This window comes from Hemibagrus wyckioides, linkage group LG21 (assembly GCF_019097595.1).
Source record: "Hemibagrus wyckioides isolate EC202008001 linkage group LG21, SWU_Hwy_1.0, whole genome shotgun sequence".
NCBI classification, from domain to species: domain Eukaryota; kingdom Metazoa; phylum Chordata; class Actinopteri; order Siluriformes; family Bagridae; genus Hemibagrus; species Hemibagrus wyckioides.
In genome coordinates, this window is record NC_080730.1 from 11,795,261 (window position 1) to 11,819,809 (window position 24,549).

At 39.3% G+C, this 24,549-nt stretch overlaps 1 protein-coding gene across 4 annotated transcripts; it reads left to right on the forward strand.

Annotated features, from left to right (window-relative positions):
• Positions 1-545: 545 nt before the first annotated feature.
• Positions 546-16,063, forward strand: prdm2b (PR domain containing 2, with ZNF domain b). Of its 4 annotated transcripts, XM_058373171.1 has the most exons (9): positions 546-771; positions 2,444-2,504; positions 2,625-2,744; positions 3,305-3,408; positions 6,448-6,600; positions 6,887-7,013; positions 10,036-10,146; positions 10,331-14,883; positions 15,097-16,063. In XM_058373171.1, the coding sequence occupies exons 2-9, from the start codon at positions 2,486-2,488 to the stop codon at positions 15,112-15,114; spliced, it is 5,205 nt and encodes a 1,734-aa protein (XP_058229154.1). In that variant the 5' UTR covers positions 546-771; positions 2,444-2,485; the 3' UTR covers positions 15,115-16,063. The 4 variants fall into 4 exon arrangements, with proteins under 4 accessions (XP_058229154.1, XP_058229153.1, XP_058229156.1 ...); XM_058373170.1 differs by having other exon boundaries at positions 2,444-2,744; XM_058373173.1 differs by adding an exon at positions 6,091-6,226 and having other exon boundaries at positions 547-2,744.
• The last annotated feature ends 8,486 nt before the right edge of the window (positions 16,064-24,549 follow it).

A 24,549-nucleotide genomic window follows, 5' to 3' on the forward strand; every position in this document is an offset into this window, starting at 1 on the left:
CCTCCAGTGGTGGGTGGTTGTAATTGCACTCAGCATCCAATGCAAAATAGTAATTCTGTTTTTAAGTAAAGAAGAGGGCTATCTTTTAGTTTGCATGTACAATTGATATTCTAGTAAAAAAAAAAAAAAAAAGCATATAGGTGGAAGTTAAGCTATTTATAATAAAAAGAAATGCTACATGGAATTACTAAATTTCTTAGGTTTCTGATCACTACTTTTCTACTTCTTCTTAAATTTCTGTCTGACTTTACAGGAAATAGTAAGTACTACCAAGATCTTTTTTCTTTCTAGTACAAGATCAGGTTAAATATGATGTTGATGATCCTTATACAGATTGTTACTGATTTTGTGTTTTGTTTTGTTTTTTTCATTAAAAAGCCTAATGTTTAAATGTAGGCTTTTACCTTAAAACTGAAGCCTACAATATTGTGAAATATTGTTTTGTGCTGATTTAGGCGTGTTTGGGGTAAATTCATGATAAAGTGATATAGAAAAGTAATCTAATGTAAAAGTTAACAAGTTTGACATGAATAAAGGTTAGAGTAATTAGTGTTGATCCAGGCTGCACAGCTGTATTGTTTGTTTGGCTCGCGCTGATTTTCATGACTTGTTCTCCCCAAACCGGCCATCCATCGACCCCAGCACCAGCCTCTCAGCTCCTCCGCTCTCCATCCGCCATTTTCAGCAGCTTGAAAAACAGGTAGAACCTAAAATTAAAAAAAGAAATAAAAAAAAAACAATAAAACTGTCCTGGGCCATTGTTAACAACAGGTAAGTGCAGGGGGGAAAATCCGTTTTCACGTTGTTATTTGGGACACAGCTTTAGAAATGCTTGAGCGTGTAGCTGCGTTTGAAAGGCGGACACCTTGCTCTCCGCTCGCGCGACATCGGCATCAGCTCGCGCACTGCTTCAAGATGAAGTAAACAATACAAACAGGTTTGTCAGCAGCTTTCAAAGCACCCTGTGCAGCTTTCCCCTAACTTTCCCATAACTTGCTCGTAACAGCAGTCGAGGCTTTGAAACGGTAACTTCGAACACTCTCTTCACCTTCTGTGAAATAAATACGCGTTGCTGAAAAGTCGGGATAGAAGCGTGTAACCTAAACGCAACACGAAACTAATGTGTGTTCTTCAATGAAGTTAATCTTCTGGAAATGGAAATATTTTTTTTCATCAACAACAAGCAGCACGTGCTTCAGGCACCAAAGTGTGGGATTTGCGAGCAAAACTCATTTGTTTTTATTTGGGGGCTTAATTTGATTTAGGCTGATCATTTGTGTTAGATCCTAGATTACTGACTTTAGTCGCAATAACTAAAGCGTTATATGCGCTGTGTGAAGCTTTGTACTGAGCCAACTCTTTTCTTTGTTCTGTGGGCACCATATTAACAAAGATCTTTGCGTTTGGCTGTATCTCACCCTTCGTCCTCCTTTTCTACATTTTCACCCCATGCAATAAATGATGGAATAGGATAGAATAAACCGGTAGATGTGTGTGAAAAGTTCTTGACAATGCATGTGTCAACAAGATGTCTAAAGCTCTCTGCACCACTTTTTCATAATCTGAGCCTGATGAACCTTGCTATTGTTATCTTGGAATATGCTCATGCCATCAAGAAAGAAAAACATCCATTGATGGAAAAACGTGGTCATAAAGTATATTCACTTAGTCAGCTGAACTTTTTGGGCACATAACGTTGCTGAACCTGAACCTGAGCAACTGAAGCAACTGCACAGGCTTGTGTGGTAGGTACTAGGCATCACTTCATCCGCCTGACCTGCCTATCTCTCTGGAGCATGGTAAATCTGGACTCTTCAGACCACATGACTACTTTTTTCATTGCTCCAGAGTCCAATCTTTATGATCCCTAGCAAACTGAAGCCTTTTTCCCCCAATTAGCCTCACTGATAAGTGGATTTCTTATGGCTACACAGCTTTTTAAGTCTCATTTACTTGGGCTCTCTTCGCAATGTGCATGTGAAAATGCTCTTACAATCGGTAATAAACATAGCCATGAGTTCTGCTATTGGGTTTTTTTTTGTGATTTGATGTCACCAAACTTTTAAGTGATCATGATCATTCAAGATTTTTATTTTCTGACCACATTTATTCCTCTAAGATGATGTTTCACTACTATCCTTCCAGGTTTTAATAATCCATTGGACATTTCATAAGACAAATTGTAGTAGTTTCAGCAATCTGCTTGGTTGTTTGCTTGATACAGCCAATAATTTGACCCTTCTGAAACAGAGTAACATCTTTTTCATGACCACAGGATATTCCATCTGAAGCTACTCACTGCATCAGTTAGAGTTAACCTTGTTACCAGCTCGTTGCTCCTCAGACGGGCAAACCAAACAGAATTTTTCCCAAGAATTTACTAGAAATAAACCTTGACAAACTGTGAATTATCATTCACTGCAGGGAATTCACTCTCTTACAGACCTCATGTAGTATGTAGGCGCAGTCTGTGATCCATGCTTGAATGAATGTCCTTGTTGCAGGTAAGACAACTAAGCTCTTGTCAAGTGCTTCTAAAAATGTTAAAACAAATAATATGCATCTGGTTTTACAAGGCTATTTTTGTGGCAGTATTGTTGGTTTTTCTTGTGTTTTTGTGAAAGTGGTAATGGCTGTATCTGGAAGAGAGTTTGAAACCCTGGTTGACATTCCAGCCCATGTTTGGAGAGGGCTACCAGATGGCCTGAGACTGGCACCATCAGCTGTTAATCCAAATCGTATAGGTAAGGTACTGTTTATTTGCATGTATATGAATTAAGTGGACAGTTCAACCTAGGAATTAGCCTTGGTAGGATAACACAATATACACTGTAGTTCTGTGACAACATTTGCAGAGTGCTAGAGTTCTTTCTAATTTTCTTTTTTGTTTCTTATTCACAATGATATCAGTACTGAGTTTAGTAATCAGTATCTAAACCGTCTCTAAAGTATTTAAAGAGTGAATGTAGCCAGATGACCTGACTGCTCACAGGACTGAAGTGCTACAGTAGTTTCTCTTCATTCTCTTCACTGCACGAAGCTTGCAAATACATTTTCATGTACACAATTCATCTTATCCTGCACTCACTTTTTAATGACCATGTTCTCTGGTACTGCTGAGGGTGCTCAACTTGGCCACCCTTGCACTCTTTATTAGGTACGTTTTAAATGCCATTAAATGTTTGTGGCAACAGTTTGGTACCCAGTACCCACATTTTGTCTGTGATTTAATATGTGGATGTTTTTCCACGGTGTTGGGTATCATGAATTAAAAATGAACCTTTTCTCTTTTTGTCCCCGACAGGTGTCTGGGCATCTTGTCTTATTCCTAAAGGCAAAAGGTTTGGTCCTTTTGTGGGAGAAAGGAAGAAGAGGTCTCAAGTTACCAGCAATGTTTACATGTGGGAGGTAAGCTATGTGGTCGTGGGAAAGTGGGTCGTCCAGATTGATTCAAGCTCCCAGGAAGGATAAAGAAAATTAGTGACGGTGACAACCATAAATATCTAAAAGTGTGGCAAGAAAAGCATCTCAGCCTGCACAAACCATCAAACCTTGAGGTAGAGTAGCAGAAGACCACATTGGGTTCCACGTCTGTCAGCCAAAAACCTACCTGGTCTTTTTCTGGTCTTGAACTGTCCAGTTTTGGTGAGTCTGTGCCCATGATATCCTCAGATTCTTGTTCTTAGCTGACAGAAGTGGAACCCAACATGATCTTCTGTTGTAGTTCATCTACCTCACAGTTTGATGTTTTGTGTGTTCGGAGATACTTTATCTTTTCACCTCGGTTGCAATATGTGCTTTTAGAGTTACTACAGACTTTCTGTCAGCTCAAATCAGTCTGGTCAAACAAGATGTTTCAGCCTGTTTATACTGTTGTGCGTATAATTCATAGGAGATAAACAGTTTATGAAACACTCAAACCAGCCCTTCTGGTTCCAACATCTATGCCACATTCTGATATTTGATGTGAACATTAACTGAAGCTCTTGTGCCGCTGCCACATGGTTGGCTGATTAGATAACTGCATGAATAAACAGGTGTTCCTAATAAAGTGAACAGTGCATGAATATCACTGAAAAAAATTCAGTCTTTGAAGATCGTCAAAACCCTATTCCTGTCCAAATTCTCATTTGAGTTGACTTCTCTTTAGACCGCCTTTTATAATGAGAAGATTGAAAAAAAATCTGCCAGACCTTCACTCCTACCCCAACTCCAACACTGCACACTCAGGATTCTCCTTTGCTTTCACTGGTTCATTTTTCTAATCTACCAACAGAAGAGATTCTGCAAGTCATCTTATCATGGAGTCTTACCACCTGCACTTTGGATCCAATCCCATCCATTGTGATCCAGATTATGTCATAAGATGTCCATCCCTTCATCATTGCTATGATTACTAGCTCTTTTACATCTTGTCATGTACCGACTGCATTCAAGAGAGCAAGGGCTATTCCCATCCTGATGAAACCCCTTCCGGCTCTTTCACATATTAGCAGCTACCGACTGGTGTTATTTCTTTCTTTCCTCACTGAAATTGTCAAATGAACTGTGTGTCTATCTCTAACAGAACAACTTCCAAGATCCTAACCAGCCCGGCTTTAAAGTGACACATTCCACAGAAATCGGCCTTTTTGGCCATTAATGCGAAGATACATGCCACTAGATCAGCCAAACTGTCCTCCTCAACCTGTGAGCAGCATTTGACACAAACACAAGATTCCTTTGTCCATTCTCATGAATGTTGGAATTCATGGCACAGCACAGCAATGGTTGGCTTCCTACCTGGATGGTTGGTCAGATTAGGTGACATGGAGGAGATCCACATCTGCTCTATGTCATCATGAGGGTTTTCATACCAGTGCTATGCAGATGACGCTCAACTCTTTCCATCATAGATGGCAGCTCATGAGCGGAAAATTAATCCCAGCAAAACCGAACTGGTGTTCATCTCGGGTGATTCATTCCCATATTAAGACCCATGAACAACTCTGAGATCTTATCCATGCTCAGTGCACATAACCTTGGGTTAACCATGGACAATCAACAGCCATTTTCCTCTCACGTTGCTAATCTGTTGCAATACACACTTATGCAATTTTTTTCCTTTACTGTATCAGAAGGATTCATCTATTTCTGTTCACACAGGTCTCTTAGGTGCTTGTCCAGTCTTTTGTCATTTCAAGACTGGACTTCAACAACTTATTCCTGGCATGTCCACATGATTTACATTTAACCTCTGCAACTAATCCAGAATGCAGCTGCATGACTTGTTTTCAACAAGCTGCCGGCATCAGATTTAAAATAATGATGTTGGCCTAAAAAGCCAAAAATGCACCAACACCCTCGTACTTAAAGTGCTTATCACACCCTGTGCTGAACTGCGCTTACTCCGATCCTCAAGCACTGATTGTTCCAGTCATCTGTCAGGATACAAGGAAGGCATTAATCCTGATTCTGCTCTGTTCTGGTACCTAGATGGTGGAATAAAATGACCCTATGTCACTGGCAGCTTTCAAACATTGCCTAAAGACCAATGCCTGAAATACTTGAATTAACATTTCAATAAAAATGAATAATACTGTGCTTTTCTTAATATATTATTTCCCTAACTAAGTTTTTTTTGTTTTTTTTTTAATGTTGGCATTCTCTTTTTCTTTGACCTATTGAAACAGTATCAGGATGTATTTATTGATGGCGGCTTTAAAGCACTTTTATAAGTCGTTCTGGATAATGGCATCTGCCAAATGCTGTAAATGTGGTGAAATTAACGACATGGTTATGTGAATCTGTTTCCCACCCTCGAATGCTGCAAAGATGAATAAAGCAATATAAGAACATCTTTGTTAGAGGTTGCCTGATGTCTGTATAATCAACACTTGTACTGTTAGAATAATGACTTGCAATAGCCCCCCAAAGCTGGGTTTTGTTCTTTCTTTAGACTTCAGTGTTGCTGTTATGAGAGAGAGTGAGAGATTAAAAATGTATTTAGAATACTCCATGTTTTGAAAAAGTTTGTACTGTTGTAATGTTGTACTTTGGTACTATTCACTATTTAATAGATAAAAACTTTTTGTTCACTGGTTGGCACAGTGGTGCAGTGGGTAGTGTGTTACTAGCTCACAGGCTTAGGGTCCCTGATCTGATCCTGAGCTCACAGGCTCTCGCTCCGTTTCTGTTGGTTTCCTCTGGGTTCTCTGATGTCCTCCCTCCGCCCAAAAGCATGCAGGTAGGTGGACTGGCTATGCTAAATAGCACATCGGTGAGAATATAAAGTATTACTACACCGAGTATAAATTTGTGCATGCACAGTGAATTGTTATGCACTGGCGTTCCATCCAGTTGTGTATTTTCTTGGCCTGTGCCTAATGTTCTGCATATAGGCTCCAGATCCACAGGTTACAGATGATGATAACGACAGTAATGACGCTGAAGATTTTGTTCTTTTAGGTATATTTTCCAACCAGGGGATGGATGTGTGTGGATGCCACAGACCCGATGAAAGGAAACTGGTTGCGCTATGTGAACTGGGCATGCTCACCTGAAGAGCAGAACTTGTTTCCTCTGGAAATCAACAGAGCTATATATTACAAAGTGCTGAGGGTAGGAAACTTTCAATTAGCTTGCTTTATAATACAGTTATGATGTATTCTTTCTAATTACATGTTTGTTTGCATATATATGGGTCATTGACACAAATGTTGAGTACTCCTATAAATATAAGAAATATCACGACGAGGGGGGGTTTGATTGCTGTTTCATTTTGCAGCTAAAGACAAGCTCTTAAAGTAGTCGCTTGACAGTGCGTCAAGGCCCGTGTGGTATTTCTCTGTACAAACTAACAAGCTCGTCTGTCATTGGTTCTCCTTACTGACGTTGGACCCTGTAGCCAATCGCGCAGGACGAAGAACTGCTTGTGTGGTACAATGGAGAAGACAACCCAGAGATAGCAGCTGCATTAGAGGAAGAAAGGAGCAGTAACTTTCACAAGAAAAACTCACCAAGAGCCAAGAGAGGTACAATATAATCTATTCGTGCCTTATTATGAATATTACTGTTCTCGACTACTGTAAACAGTTGAACAAGAAACAGGGACAGACACCGACACGGTGTTTTTCAAGTTCGAACTGAGAAGTCGCAAATGTCAGCTAACTTGATAGCATTGGTGAGCTAATCGTGTGACTGCATCCTTATGATCTTCACCAAGAGAAATTACAAACACGGATAAACAATAGGTGTATTTCAGGTACATTCTTTTATATATATAACGCATATGGTCGCGGATCTAATCGGTCTTATCCAGCCAGTGGAGCAGCTAGTTTATATCAACTCGTCAGCTATGTTAAATAAGGGTTCCGATTTGTACTTGTCAGAGCACCGAGTGACCTTCCTTCAGCTGTTGATAAGATGTGAGGAGAAATCATCATGCAAAACTTACGAGTTTGTCCTTATGCTCAGTAACCCGAGGCAGTTAAAGAGAAGAAAATGACTTTACCCAATTTTCTTAATGGTGTGGGATTATCACCACATTCACTGGTTTGTAGTGACGACGCCAACTAACTTCGGCAGCTTTACAGTAATGAAGAAACTAATCACCTTTTAGTCAACAGGTCCGATTCTGTGGACTCGTCTCCAAAGATAAATAAAATGATCGTGTTAGTAAACTAAATACACAGCGCTAGATATACTCAGGTTTCTGGAGTTGGCTAGGCTTCAAACTCCTGAAACAAGCTAGGATACAGTTACATTCCCAAACCTACCTGTGTATTTACATGATCTAGATTATGGAAGAAAATCTATCGATGAAGGATTACTATTGCATATACAGTTAAATGTTTTATAATAAGCGTTTAGAGACGAGCGAAGTCTTTCTCAGACCTGGAAGCGTTAGCTGTCTAGTTTAAGGGCTAGTTGCTAACGTTACCCAAAAAAAATATTTTTCTCCTGTGGCCGAGGTCTATTAAAATAAACACACAAAAATTATTAGCATAATAAATGCCACTTTTAAAAGCTCGATTTTACTAGAAGAAAGGTAAAATGTACAAGACTGGATTAGGCCATCCTGTAAATGTGAGAGGAAGGAAAATGCTGTTAGGCCTGAGAACTGAGGCTAGAAAGCAGGCTTTTTATATCCAGAGTATAATAAGTTCATACATTTTGATGATGTGTCGAAAAATGAGCAAATGATGCTTTGTTTTATTTCTGAACGCCCTGGGTTTTGCTTTAGCTCACTCCTGACAGAAATATATCATTGTTTCATGTTTCCTGTTTTTTCATTTCAAGTCGTCTTTAAGGAATATTAAAGATTGCGTTTGCAGACTTCTGGAAGTATATTTTGTCCCAACATGCAGTGGACATTTCTTTTATTTTTTAAATTACTGCTTTTTTTTTTATCCATTTCCACGATATAGGATGTAAAAACGTATTTATTTAGAAGTCCTGAATTAGTTTTCATTAGGATCAGGCGAATATTTTGATCTCCAAGAAAACAATGGTGCAGTGGAGCAAATGATATTTGCTCCCGACTTCCAAAGATTGTCAAAACCTTGGAAGGAGGCCTTATAAGCTCCTTACAGAGCTTACAATGGCAGCGCTGCAAATGTTTCAGAAGTGTTTAGATATTTAAGATGACTGTCTGATTGAACCAGGCTTTGGAAATGATGCTGCTTGATGACCTTGTCATTGTGACCCCACTGCTGTTCTAATGCAGGAATGTTTTAAAGCGGTGTGGACGTGTTCTTACAGTGCTGTCTTTTAGTTGCTGCCTTAAATGATTTTGATGCAGCTGCTCGTTGTTGCATAATGTACAGTAAGATGGAGAATACCTTGGTTAATCCTGGATGTTTATTTGTTAAATGCGGAGTGGGCTTTATAAAAAAAAAGAAAGAAAAAATTCCATGAAAATCATAAGAGACGCTTAAGAGACACGATACACCTTAAACAACAAATCCCTGAAATCTAGCTGCTTATGAATAGCAACCACAGCAGTAAATTAAACTGTTGTATTCAATGATTAAACAGCAATAATGTGTAGTCCACATTTAAAGAAACAATCAGCTTTTTACCTTTTTAAAATATCTTTATAAATTAAAAAAACTTGATATATGTTTATTTCTGGAATTTTCACAATATTATTAAGACAGTAGGGAAATGTGTCGCCCTTGTGGACCCTCACTGATTGCGATTTCTATTAAATGTTTCATAGCTTTTTTATTTCCAAACATTCCAGACATTTAACGGTTTTTTTTTTCTGATGAATCTGTCCATTTTAGTGTAACAGTTCTCTGTTTTGAGTGATAGGTGATAAACTTTAAAAAGTTAATTGTATTTTTTCAAATTTTATTAGTCACCCGTCATCATAAGGTCTTTTAATATCATTATTTACACACTACATAACACATATTTCACCTCAATCAATATCTAATTGACCTAACATGACCTTTATATTAAAATAACTAGAAAAGATTGTAGTTTTCATATGTTCTTAAATTTGGAAAAACATACAAATTTCATGAGAGATTTCATCTAAAACTTGACAAATTATATCTCGGTGTAGAAACAACGTATGCTGCGTTAACAAGCACCATTGAAACCACATCCAGTCAGCTCCTTTGTTTACATTGAGTCACGAATATTAATTAGAAATTTGCTTAACACTTTTATATATTTATGTAACTACCCATCACGCTCAGTGGCCATGACCTCGATTGTCAACATGATGTGATCTACAGGTCATTGTTAACCGATTAACTTCATCGTGTGTTTTGCCAGAAAGTACGATTATAAAACAGTTTACACAGACAGACAATTTTATGAGCTTTCAAATGGTGTCAATGTTGTGGTGATAATTTGAAAAAGTATTCATGTAGGAAGGTGAAGACTAGAGTGACTACTGAAAAATGCAGAAGTTCCACATGACAAGCGATCGACTCCTTTATCAGCTGTGGTTGCTATTATGAATGTTTAGCTGGCTTCAGTATAGGTTTTTGGTTCGAAAATTATTGTTTATTATAAGATTCAGTACTTTTCTCTCCACAGCAAGAAAGAAGCTGTTGGAAAAAGCCAGACGGGCTGGTTTGGAAATATTATCTGGACATACGGCATTGAGCACAAGACCTACGGTCACCGAGATGCGTGATTCAGATAAAGGTAGGTTATTTTTGCCTAAATAACAGTTCAATATTGCTGTTATTGCTTTTAAACAAACGATAATATTTTAATATTTTTATATTGTTTAAGTCTAAGTGGACCTGCATGTCTAAAGTTCTGGCTAGATTAGTCAGTAATGACAAAGTTTGTTTACTAAAATGATTCCTGTAATTACTTTTGTCAGAAATAAATAAAGAGGAAGAGAGACCCTCTGTGGCTTCAGATCCAGCTCATGAGACTGCACCTTCATGTATAACTCCCACAGAGACCAGGCACATTTCTCTGCCTCCTGTTCATACATCAGTGTTGGAGCAGAAGGAAATAGAGAAGTCCGATCAAGGAAAACTGCAACCACTTGGGCACTTTGAGCACTTGGCTGAGTCACAGTCAGGAAACAGTAGTGAACTCCCTGACCCAGAATCAGTTTTTGGCCAGTGTGTCAAGGAGAGTTCTGAGAGTCCATTGCATGAAGTCACATCAGTGTCATCTTTAGTTTTGCCAGAGCTGGATGCAGAGGGGGACCCTGACTTCGAGTATGATGCACAAGGTGGCAACTACCATTGTCAGTACTGTGAACATCAGTTCTCAACCAAACAAAGCCTGGAGCATCATATTAACACTCACACTACTAGAAACCACCAGACCCTAACCTTTAAATGCAGATACTGTGCCAAGTCATTTGGTTCTCAGGTAGGCAAGCGCCGCCATGAAAGGCGGCATGAAAATGGAAGTAAAGGCCTGAAAAGGCCTGGATCGCTTGCTGGAACAGCATTTCTCCAAAATCCTTCGGTGTGTAATGACTCTCCTATTTTTGCTAGTGTGACATCTCCAAGCCCCACTATTAAAAGTGCTCAAAACAGTCCACCTCACCTAAGCTCAGATGCTTTGACTAAAGATTCCAGTGTTGAGCCAGACCAGTCTCTTATTTTGGAAGAGAATGGGGAATCAAAAGAACTACATCCTTGTAAATATTGCAACAAATCTTTTGGCACTCACACCAACATGCGCAGGCACCAGCGCAGAATTCATGAACGTCATCTCATGCCAAAAGGAGTCCGGAGGAAAGGAATGCTCTTACAGGATATTCCAACCCAGCAGCTACAACAAAGTCAGAGCTCAGAGCTCCCAGAGGCATCTCCACGTAATAGCCCTCCACCTATCTATGTGCCTAGTGTAGACACAGATGATGAGGGAGAGCGAGACGACAGCATGGTTGATGTTTCCAAAAACATCTCAGAGAATCTTAGCCTTTACATAGATGGAAAGATCCTATCCACAAGCACAGTCAGCAGCTGTGAAGTCATAGAGGTTGATTCAAGTAGTCCAGCATTATTTGGTCTTGATGCTGTCATCTTGAATTCTACCCAAATCAGTCAGGCTCTTCAACTTGAAACACAGCCTTGCCATGTAAATGAGCTTTCAGTTATTGATCAGTCTCTTCCTAAAAGAAGAACTTCTACACCACCACTTCTTCCCACTGTGAAAACAGAACCTGATACTGTGTTATCTACTGCATCTTCATCGTCTGCTTCTTCACAGTCACCTTCTTTGGGAGGTAATATATTCCCACAGCCTACAGAGTCGTTGGCCTTTCAAAAGGAGAAAACAATTTATCTTTCTCCCAAATTAAAACAGCTTCTGCAGACCCAGGACAGTCAGAAACAGACCCTAACTCTTATTACAGACAACCGTAAATTGACTACTCCCCTGTCTGTAACATCATTGCCTGCTGCTCAAGGAAAATTTAAAAGAAGGACCGCTTCTCCTCCTACAAATGTACAGATCAGTTCATCAGCAATAGTAGAAAGCTCAATTGTTGAAACGGGAGATTTTGCTCTTATGGTGCCAAAGGCTGAAAGCCATTGCACAAGCTTTTCTTGGAGTGTATCCAGCAAAGAGCAGAGGGACTGCATGAGTCCTTCTGGAAAGGACTGGCCAGTCTTAGTAAGTGGAGGCAGTTCTTGCAATCAGCAGCCTCTTGACCTTTCTGGTGCTGTTGGTAAACGAGGGGGCAGCATAAGCAAAGCACCTAGTGAATCTGTATTGGATTTAAGCATACACCATAAAAATGTGATTGACCACAAAACAAAATCAAGCATATTGTTACAGTCACATGTGAAGCGAAAAAAGCCCAATACCAGCATGTTGGAGAAAGTATTAATGAATGAATATTCTGGCTTAAGCACAGCCGGAGAGGAGGGCTCTCCTTGTCTTGGAAGCCCAGACACTCACTTGTCTTCAGGCAGCTGCACAGGCGTGTCTCCATCCAGTGTGTCTTCGAACTCGGAACACCCTCCTTGTGAATCTGTCTCTCCACCCTCCCTGACCCCTGTGACCATGAACCCTTCTTCCCCATCATCCTCTAGCCAGGCATCCTCTACACCACCACCTCCAGTTCTGCCCACAGTCCCTTCACCTCCACCTCTTTCTCAGTTTTCAGATTCTGCTTTTCCCAAATTGTCTCCCAAACCTGTTTATCATATGGTAGATGAAATGTCAAGATTCCCCAATGTAAAAGAAACAGGCCTTGATATGAAAAATATGGATGATAAAGACTTTGATGATGAAGACAACCAAACTTCTAAGCAGTGCCCTCCCGATGATGCACTGCCTCAATGTCTTGAGGACACGAAAAGTCATTGTGATGCAGATTCCTTTTCCAAATCTGAAACACTATTTGAGGGCTCGACCACAGATCCTGATGTACATTCGCTAAAAAGTATAAACAATCTGACTTCTTTGGATGAAAAGAACATTGTTGACTCCAACACCATTCAAAGTAGTTCCATTGGTGGACCTTCCCCTCAAGACCACAATAGTGCAACTGATGCGTGTCAAAAACTACAATCTGTTCATTCTCCTTTGCACTTAGCTCAAGAAATGGACTCACTTCCAGCTTCTCACAATATAGCAGCAGATTCTAATGTGGAGCCATTAGCTGATGACGCACTAATTACCAATAAAGAAATGATTGAAAATGGAGTAGAAAACATGACCAATGATGATGGAGTTTCCTTATCTAGAGTGCCAGAAAAGATAACAGATGGAGCAGACACCTTAGAACAGGATGTGTTTACAAAAAGTTTTGTATGTAATGTCTGTGAGGAACCCTTTCACTCTATTAAACAACTTAGCGACCATATCATAGATCATGCTATAGAATGGCCTTTTAAGTGTGAATTTTGTGTGCAGTTATTTCAAAATGCTGAAGCTCTTTTCAAGCATCGCTCCTCTCTCCATGGAGTTGGGAGAATTTATTGTTGTCCAATTTGTGCCAAAGAGTTTGCTTTCCTCTGCAACCTCCAGCAACACCAGACTGACCTGCATCCTGGTCAGAGTCATGCTCACACCATGGTTGAAAATGGCAAGCTGAGGCCTCAGAATTACACTGATCCTGCTCAGGTGAATATGGAGAGAAGTGATTTACATTCAGCCCCTGACACAACTGTAGATGTTGCTCCTCAAGACCCATGTGTATTACTTAACTGTAGTAGTGTTAAAGAAGAGGGTGATGAAGATAATCAAGAAGACCCCACAGAAGAGCTGTACACTACAATAAAGATCATGGCTTCTGAAGCCGGAAAGCCCAAATGCCCAGATGTACGCCTTGGCATCAATCAACACTACCCCAGTTTTAAGCCTCCCCCATTTCCCTACCACAATCGAACACCTGCTGACTCTGTAGCCTCTGCAACTAACTTCACCACCCACAACATACCACAGACATTCAGCACAGCAATCAGGTGTACCAAATGTGGCAATAGCTTTGACAACATGCCTGAGCTCCACAAACATATTTTGGCATGTGCTAATGCAAGTGATAAGAGACGGTACACACCAAAAAAGAACCCTATTCCACTCAGGCAGATAGTGAATCAGCCTCAGAACGGCGTTTTCCCGCCCATAACAGCAGCCAGTGGGGGCCAGAATGCCTTCCGTAGGATGGGCCAACCCAAACGACTCAACTTCAATCAGGAGATACCCACCGCGTTGAAGATGTCTGCCCTGAATAAAAAGAAAAATCAGCTTGTTCAGAGGGCTATATCTCAGAAGAATAAGGCTGCTACTTCTGTAAAGAAAACCTCTACTCAGGAGGAACAGCAAGATGGGCAATCATGTCCATACTGCAATCGAGAATTTACATATGCTGCCAGCCTTGCAAAACACATTGCTTGCAGTTGTCCTCAGAAACCAGTTGCTAAGAAAAAGAAAGGAGCCCTAATGCCTCAAAATAAAAACATGAAACTCAGAAGTCGAACATCAGACTCTGAAATCAAACAAGAAGGAAACTTGTGCCTGGCTGTGAAGCCATTGGGGAAAACAAGGACCCGGAGCTCAGAGTTGTTAGAAGGTGAAGTTACATCAGGTAGCAATGGTAAAACAGGTACTCTGCAGATACGTGTCAAGAGACCAGCCTTGAACAAACACCACTCGGCCCCCAAAAGCAAAAAGGACAGAAAAAGCAAACCTGAACCTTCAGTTATGACCTCATCACCAACTCTTGCATCACAGCCAGCTGTAAAAATGCAGCGTGGTGTGAAAGATATGGTTCACAAAAAAGAGGCTGAAACAAAACCTCAAGTACAGCTTAAAAAAGAAAAGCGTTTCTCAAAGAGAATGCGGGAAAGAGTAGGTGGCCCAATGACACGCAGTCTGCAGATGGCAAGTGGAACACCACCTGGAGAAGTGAAGACTGAAGATCCACCAATTAGTGAACCTGTTTATGGAGAATATAAGGTGCCCAGAAAAGTAACTTTTTATATTTCTTAGTAATAAATCAAGGCTAGCAAACTTGTTGAAAAGTGTTCTGTAATCTCAAAGCTATTTAGTGGTTTAATCGTAGAGTTTCTTTTAAACTCATGCCATAAATGTTGAACAATTTTATTGAAAAATACTTGACAAATTCATTTTTACACTCATTTTGTTTTCTTCCAATTTTGTTTATTATAGGAATCCTGTTTAAGTTAGCTGAGTGGATTTTCTGAGGATACCTGAGGAAAGACTGCTGTTGAGAGATGTACTGGTGAACACAATGTGATCAAATTGGAGCGTTAGACTGATCAGATTCTGGATCTGAGATCAGGAGCCTTACCCACTCTTGTATGCTTCTATTTTGCTGATGGAAGCATGCTGTAAATGCACTTTTGAAAACGAACCTTTATGGATGTCATGCAAAAACCCAAGGACTTTAATTCTGATGTGTAAGTATGTGTATATATATGCATATACATATATATGTGTCTGTGTGTGTATGTATAAATACATACATATATACATATACATATATGTATATATGGCTCAAAGTAATATTGCTTAATGGGCCTGAGGTTCCATTAATAATGACGGCTGATTATATTGCAGAAAGGCAATCCTTCATCACTTAATACATCCATTTTTGTTATTCATATGATTTTGTTCTTGTGTTTGGTGAGATTTTAGAATTCTTATATTATTGCATGATTTGTGTAAACAGTATGGCTCAAGTGACACTTATGTCACTGCTCTATTTTGTCCTGCTTTACTTTTATCACTGCAAATGGAAAACAGAATATATGTGAATATTTAATGTAACGCTCCATAGGGAATGCAATATTTGTTAAATGAAGCTCTCGCATTTTAGAGAGGTATTTTGTCCTTTTTCTTCTCTCTCGTGAACAAAGTAATGAATCATGCTGTTTGATACAGTCAGAATGAGCGATGGTATAATGTATGTATGTTTGTGATATTACCTACCTGAACAAGGCATTGTGGTTTTGTCTGTTCCTTTTATAATCTGTAGCATTTACAGCAGGACTGCTGGCCATTAAAATTACACTAAAATACAACTGAGCAAAACACTGTTTTAACTGTTTAACTGAGAGTAATCTCCTTACACTTTTCTCACACAGGAGGACATTAAACTAGTGCCAAGATGGAATTGTCTGCTTGACTCATTCTGATTGCTTTCCATTTCTTATGCATATAATTTTAACTTGTTGGAATTCTTTTAAGTCTTATATTTGGGTTGCAACTTTTTTTTTAATAGGCTTTAATAAACTTCTTTTGGTAAGCTTGCATTGCATTACTTCATCCTATAGATTCTCAAGGTTCAAACTGTGCTGGTATGAAGACTGGGTCAGAGCATCTGCCATATTGCAGATCTTGTGGGGTTTTTCACAGTATGTCTGGTTAGTACCTACCAGAAGTGATTAGTTAACAGTGCAATCGAAATGAAACTGCAGTTCAGCTAAGTGCTAATGCTTGCCTACTCCACTTCATGTGTCAGAATTGCTCTTCTCAGTAAAGCACCTGCTGATCTTATGGCACAAGAAATAAACTAGACCTTTAGAGACACTAGCAGCACTAGTTTGGCACATACCAGGAGCCAGGGCACTGGACATAACATTTAATCTTATCTCTATACACAAGCCTAGGTTTTTAAAGGTGCTTTTTTCACTTCAAGGGTAATGATATACACCTTTATGGTGTATATATACATCAGCCTTGTCTAAGTGGCAGAGGAGAATGTGGTGTTCACATAACATTACAAAAAATGAAAACGTTTGGAGTTCTTTATACTTACAAAATATGTAGTTGCAAATGTATGTCTAGCCTGTCGATTCTGCTAATTATTACTTACAGCCCCACTTTCCAGTGTGAATATGCAGATTTTGTCACAAACCTAGTTACTTAACCAATCATTGTTCAAGACATTACTATTTATTTTTACAATCCTGAAGTCCCTTTGAAAATAGAGGTTGTGTCCATTCTATATTCAGAAGGGGTTAAACAACATAATTGGTCCCACTCATAATGGTTATCACAGTATTGATCTTATTCTAACATTTAGGATTAAATATTGAAAATACAGTCACATTTCCACAGTTTGAAGCTATTAATGACTCCATTATCTCATTTAATATGTGTATTAATCATAATATATGTACATATACATTCATATCAGCCACTGCACAGAGTTATGTCAGTAATCTACCAGTTATAATTTATTGGTTCATTGTCTGACCCCACAGAACGTAATCAGAAAACTGAATGCTTACAGTCAGTGTAATGCTACACTATTGATAATGTAGCACCACTTAAAAGAAGAATAATTAGAGAGACCGACACACTCCTGGCTGCCTTTGCTGTTCAGGACCAAGTTGGTGAAAGGATTTTTGAAGTGTGCTAGTGAAACTGAATGCTTGTTAAAGTTGCTTTAATGGAAAAAGGCTGTAGTGTATAAGAATTGCAATAAACAGTAAACTGTGAAGTTTAGTATTTTAGACTTTTAACAGTTAGCTAGCCCCATCCTTATTAAATGTTGAGCCTCTGACAGGTAAGAAGGTAGCGATGGAAAGGTTTCAAAGCAAAGGGGCAGACTTTTTTTGAATTTGAGATGAGTGTCAGCATTATTTTTATTTTGACGTGAGGTAAATGGTATTAAGAATAAACGTTTTAATGGCACAAGACCAGATGAGGTGCCTGTTAAGTTGTCAGCTATCTTTGACATCAGCTATCAGCTATCTTTGCTGATTATTTTGACTGTGGCTTTATAATCACTCGAAATGGTAATATTTTTGCAGCACTATTCACTGCCTCAAAACTGGCACATGTACATTTCAAATAGTTGGCTGGATTTCAGTTCAGGAGACTGAGGATCTTATGGGGCCAGTTGTCTGTGAACCATTTACTGCAGAAAATCCTTCTGAACCTTTGGAAGGGGCTGGAGGATTGGAAGGTGGTGGTGTAAAAAAGAGGTCTTGTTCCATTCATTGAGTAAATAAGTTCAAAAGTCCAACAGGCAGCCTAGTTAGAACAGGTTACAACAGCAATTCATACTTTGAGATGTAGTGACGGAGTAGACCTTTGATTTGACAAATACGGGCGAGCTTCAGCCCGAGTGTAAAGCACACTGTACAATACACTTTTGTCTCCTCCTGACACCAAAGAGATGTTATTGGGAGAGGTGGAGAGGCATAGTCTTAAAGGCATCTGTAAAGCTTTGACTAGCGAAGCACCTTCACCCATGGTTTAAATGAATTGGATGTCGTATGACAGGGAGAATAGGGATACTGGGGGTTGCACTGTTTTGCAAGGGCAACAGGTCAAAAATTTGTCATTTCTCGCCAAAGTTGGCCAAAGTGGTGGTGCCTGTGGGGCTGATTCAGAAATTATGGAATGGGGAATGGCTGAAGGAACTGATAAAATACCCTTTGCCCAAATAATTTTTGATTTTATTTGATTTTTCAACTTCAAGTTATTTTAAAGCTGAAGAGTCATTAGAGATCATTACAGGTAATGTCAATCTAGTTACATTTTATTTTAAAAAATAAAATGTAACTAGATTGACATTACCTGTAATGATCTGGCTTCTCAAACTAAGAGGTAGGGCTGCTGCTGGTAGAATGAATTTGTTAAAAGGAGAGCTGTTGCAAGGCTGTAACATGGCTATATGTCTTGTAGAGACAGAGAGAAGTAGTCCTGAGAGAAGGCTGAGGGAGGAGTGAGAGTGATCAAGGAATTGATTGAATTCAGTTTTTCCAGGGATGAAACTATGGAAAGTCTGTTAATGGAGTCCTCAATTTCAAAGGACACTGCAAGCACAGGGTCCAGTGGATGCAGGTTTTTGATTAAGGATTTCAAGATTAAGAATATAAGACTGTCATGGACACTGGCTCACTCAGTTAAAGATTAGAATATAACCCCAACTGTTCAATTTCAGTGAGTTTGTGCCCATGATAGCCTCCAGTTAATTTTCTTGACTGACTGGAGTAGAACCTGATCTTCTGGTTTTCTGCTGTTGTAACCCACACCCAAGGTTTGAGATGTTGTGCCATATAAGATCTGAAGGATTTTTCCCATTGCACTGTGCCACATACTGGCTAATTAGATAAACAAAAATGTTTAGATGTCCCTAATAAAGTGGACGATGAGTGCATATTTTCTGGGCAACCCAACTGGGCCCCAGTAACAGACAGCCCATGTAATGTATTACAGCCCATGCCCAGGTAAAACCCAGCTAGCTCATGTTCATGGGCCCCACTAATTCAAGACTGGTAGGCCATAAGATAACTATTAATATGTCCTTACTGTTCCAAGCTGAGTTTTGGAGGTGGATGTACACCCTCTTTATTCTGTTATAGGACAGTTTGTAGCACCTAATCATAGGAGATCAAATAAAATGCCATTCTTTATATTAAAGATACATCTCCCTTACTTTGGCAGTTGAGATGGGTTAGTATTCATCCTGTAATAATGATTATTTATTTTATTGAAAGCTATTCAAAACCATCAGGCAAGCTTTTTGTACAATTAGATCACTTACTACAGGAGACTCCATTACTGCAAAACTTCTCCATCACCGAAATATGGTATTCCAGTATAAAAGTTGTATTCAATTCAATGTACTCCAATTGTATAAATTCAAGATTTAAGATTCAAAGAACTTTATTAATCCCAGGGGGAAATTCCTTAGCCATGTTACAGTTGCTTTAATAAAAATATAAGAGAGAAAAAAAGAAATATATACTCTGTTATATAAACAGTAAATACAAATACCGTACAAATAATAGTGTTGAACTGTAATATTGCACACAAGGATTGTAAATTGGTGATAATTTTAATAAATGATCATGGTGAAATTATAATGTGCATGAAAGGGCCATAATTACTATAGCACCCATTATTAATTATTGCGCATGAAATTGCACATGAAAATGTCCCAACACTTAAAGGGAGGAATTGTACATTTTAATTGCCACAGGGATGAAAGACTTCCTAAAGTGCTCAGTGCTACACTTGGCAGTGATCAGTCTCTGGCTGAATGTGCTCTTCTGATTAACCAGCACACTGTGTAGTGGATGAGAAGGATTGTCCAGGATTGAATGGAGTTTTGACAGCATCCTTCTCTCAACAACAACGTGAACTGGCTCCAGCTCCATGCCAAGTACAGAGCCAGCCCTCCTGATTAGTTTGTCCAATTTTTTTCTCTCTGCCACCTTCATGTTACTTCCCCAACAGAGAGCTGCATAGAAAATGACACTAGACACCACAAACTCATAGAACATCTGCAATATGGTGTTGCAGACGTTGAAGGACTTGAGCCTCCTCAGAAAGTACAAACTTTCTTGTAGAGTGCTGTTGAGTTTAGTGTCCAGTCCAGTTTGTTGTCAAATGGAGACAAATGCACAGTTTATGAACTAGAATGGTGATGATATAAATTAAACAAAAATAACCTCTGAAAAGCTTCATCCAGGGATACCATTGGTCCTGTTCTGTGACAATGCTGGCATGGCCAAGAGGCCTAGCTTACTAAAATATGCCCTAAAGTATTTTTACACTGTTGATTTCGATTTTTTTAATTTATTTTTTTAATCTGTCAGATCAGATCCTGTGGCATGGTTTTTATGTTGGATTGATAATGTAATCATAACAAAAACTTATGAGTGAATATATTTGCAAATATCTGTCATAATACCCATAATGAATTAATTTGCCAGACCATGCAAATCTTAGCTCAACATGCAACACAAATTGTTCCTGCTTCTAGGCATTATGACTTCTGCAAAATTATTTGCACTGCCCCAAGAAGAATTTCATATTGAGTCTGAGACTGGTTCAGTACAGAATGGTTTGTATGCATTCAGCACAACATGCCTTGTTTATGTGTCCCTTTGGTCAGTGTGGGCTTTTGCCAGGGCTTATAGTTCCATTGTGCTGTGTGTGGGAATGGCCTGTGTGTTAAGCCATGCCATTCATTTATTCATCTCTTCGCCTTCAGTAACCTTTATCCTGTAGCCAATCCTGGTAACACTGGGTGCAAGGTTGGAGAAATCACCCAGGATGAAACAACAGTCCATCACAGGGCACCAATCACACACATAACTACACACTTATTCACACTTAACTTAGCCAATTTGCCTACATGCATGTTTTTGGATGGTATGAGACCCATGTGAAGGGTATGCAAAACTCTTTTCCAACCAGTAACCTTTAGTTAGGATCCAGCTGGGGGCCCAGGAGCTGTAAGCCCACTATACCACAATGCCACTATACCAAAATGTTACCCTCTATACCACAATGCCACTATACCAAAATGTTACCCTCTATACCACAATGCCACTATACCAAAATGTTACCCTCTATACCACAATGCCACTATACCAAAATGTTACCCTCTATACCACAATGCCACCCAGTGTTTTGATAATTATTTCTTTTTTTAGTTAAGATTTCCTGTTAGGGCATGTGGGAAACATACTGTATGTTTTTATTGTATGATTCACCAGTCAGTGAATTCATTATATTACAGTGGCTATAAAAAGTCTAAATACACTTGTTAAAATGGCAGAAAATGCAACCAAGATAAATCAGAGCCTTTTCCAACTTTTGTGAAATCGCAACTAATATATTAAAGTAGAAAACCGTAAGAATAATTTTACAGGAAAAAATGAAAAATATAAAATGCTTCTCTGCTGGCCTAAACAGCAGTGATCTGCATTTTAATATATTTAATATATTTTTCCATGAATAAGTATTAAATTATACCCAATAGTCTATTCTCTACATTTCATAGTTTTTCTCTTGGTTGCCCTGCTTCCAGTAGTGTAGAGATCTTCCTTAAGGCCTTCAGAATCAATAGTGCAGGCGCCCGTAGCTTAAAATCAGTGCCAATGAAATTGTTCCATTAACCAATCAGATTTTGAGTTGGCGTCACTGGGGCCATCTAGCAGGCATATGATTACGTCAGCAATTTCCCGTCCTTTGATTGGACAGTTGGAGTAGTCAAAGGCAGCGAACCGCACAAACTAAATGAAATATGTATATTTTAACTCACAATTGCTGACAGAGGAGAAGAAATCGATTTGGTGAAGGCTTAGGTGTGAAATGCATGGCCCGCCACTGCTAATTAGTATATACCATCTATCAATCAAAGTGCCTGATTAAGCACAGAAAATAGAGCTGTTCCTATAAGATTTTTCTGATATCTTCTTGGTAACATGCAAGTGGAAAAAAAACAAAGAGCTTACAAAGCAATATGGGGTCTTATTGTTGAAAAAAATAAATTAGGAAAGGGTTACAAAAAACATACAAGAGGCTGAATATACCATAGAACAATGATTAATATGTATAAAAGATATGACATAACAGTGACATTACTAAGAAAAGGACATTAAAATTGATGTGAAGACCAGAAGCAATTGCAGCAATTTCTGGCAAGCATTGGTTGCTCTCTACATGTGACAACAATTTCCTGATTTCTTCATATGTCTGGTCTACAGGGGAGGGTGGCAATACAAAAGCTTTCTTTAACCAAAAAAAAACAAAAAAACAACCCAAGCCTGGCTAAAGTTTGCAAAAAATACCCAAAACATCTCCCAAAACCATGTGGAAAAATGTGTTATGGTCTGATGAAACCAAAGTTGAATGTTTTGCCCATTAAAAATCATAGCACATTATTTAAAGAACACCATCCACACACTGAAGCATAGAGGTGGCAGCATCATGATTTAAGGCTGCGTTTCTTGAGCTGAAAGTAGCTTTAGTCAGGGTGGAGGGAATAATGAATATCTCCAGATAATTTTGGCACAGAACCTTAAGGCTTCTGCTAAAACACATAAGATGAAGAGGAATTTAACCTTCCAGCATGACAGCGTGACCTGAAGCACACCCACTGTAATGGTGTGACCTGTCCCTGTATACAGCATGACACTGGCATGCATATGTAAATATATGCGTATATAAATACATCCCATTATACATTTCTTTCCCCAAAGCTCACCATTATGGTGATGTGGGTGCACACACAAGCCATTAGGATGCCGGCTTTCACACATGCATACACTTTAGCATTACACAGAACAAAACAGACATATACACAAATTGTAGCTGTTTGATAATTTATTTATTTATTTTATTTTGGTACTACTTATCTGCTGTTTTTTTGCTGACCATACTAGCTTTTCTCTTCCGGGTTGTGATCTTGTTGTGACCATAGAGATGCAGATATGCAGCGGCCTAGCTAAAATGTGCCACATCCAATCTGCGCCTGTGCAGAGTAACCGGAAGCCAATGATTGTCTTGTTGGGGTGAATGGATGAACTCAAGTTAGGAAAATACTATGTTTGTACACTTATTTTATTATTATTATTATTATTATTATTATTATTATTATTATTATTATTATTATTACTATTTAGATGTTGTGGCAGCAGGTCTGCACCCAGCTGCCTACAAAAGACCAGTATGCAGTCCTCACCCTAATACTGCTGCAGCATGAGAAAAAAGGCACCACTTCAGAATCAAGGACATCGCTGGTTTTGTGGCTGTGAGGCACATGGCTGCTGTGTTTCGGGAGTTCACTGACGCCCAAGAGCAAAGAGAGGAATGCTATCTGCTAGCCCTACAGAGTCTGCAAGAGACTATGCTGCAAGTTGTCTGACAAGCTGAATCACTAATGGACCTTGAGAGCCCCCGTCAACACAAACACCAGATGAATTGGCCAACTTCTGATAAAGTGGCAGGGACCCTACAGTGTGGTTTGTCTGATGGGACCAGTGATGTATGAAATACATCACCAAGACAAAGGCAAAGTTACACAGAACTGTCAAATAAATCTGCTGAAGGAATAGATGGAGCCACCCAGCAAACCTGAAATGTCATTGCTAATCCAGAAGGTGGACAAAGATCAGGAAGAGAATCAACCAGAACCAAAATTCATAATGTAGGCACAACCAGCAGATCTGAAACATCTGGAAGAGCCCAAGGTAACTGAGCTGCACCACCTCCTGGACAGGTATTTCTTGTTGTTGTTTCATCCTGGAAAGACCAACCTGGTACAACACAGTATTTGTCTGAGAGAGCCAAAACCATCCTGGCAATAGCCGTATCGAATACCTGAGAGGCTGGCGGCACCCCTGAAAGCAGAAATCAAGGCAATGCTAGAGCTGGGATCAAACCCTACAGGAGTGAATGGAGCAGTCCAATAGTGATTGTTCACCTGCACATCTGCAGTGATTTTTGTAAGTTGAACACACAGTCCCAGTTTTATTCATTCCCACGCATCGATGACCTGTTAGAAAAGATTGGTCAGTCAAAGTACCTTGGCTCTCTGCTATTGGCAAGTGGCCCTGGAGGTGTTGTCAAGATGCTATATGGCATTTTGGACCTTGCTGGGGCTATTCCAGGTCACAGTGTTCCTGTTTGGGTTGCACAGGGCACCAGCAACATTCTGGAGGTTGATGGACCAGGTTTGTTCTTAAAGTCAATTTTATTCATTCCCATGACACCTTACTTGACTTACTAGTCAAGAAGCCTATATTGTCATTTCAACCATATATAACTGACACAGTACATAGTGAAATAAAACAATGTTTCACCAGGACCATGGTGCTACATAAAACAAGACAAAAGACACTGCAAACA

Bases quoted from the DNA above. Each gene is read 5' to 3' on its own strand.
- prdm2b (XM_058373170.1), top strand. From the start codon at position 2,486: ATGAATGTCCTTGTTGCAGGTAAGACAACTAAGCTCTTGTCAAGTGCT. The intron at 2,745-3,304 runs GTAAGGTACTGT...TGTCCCCGACAG, and splicing joins TGTTAATCCAAATCGTATAG to GTGTCTGGGCATCTTGTCTT. The intron at 7,014-10,035 runs GTACAATATAAT...TTCTCTCCACAG, and splicing joins CTCACCAAGAGCCAAGAGAG to CAAGAAAGAAGCTGTTGGAA.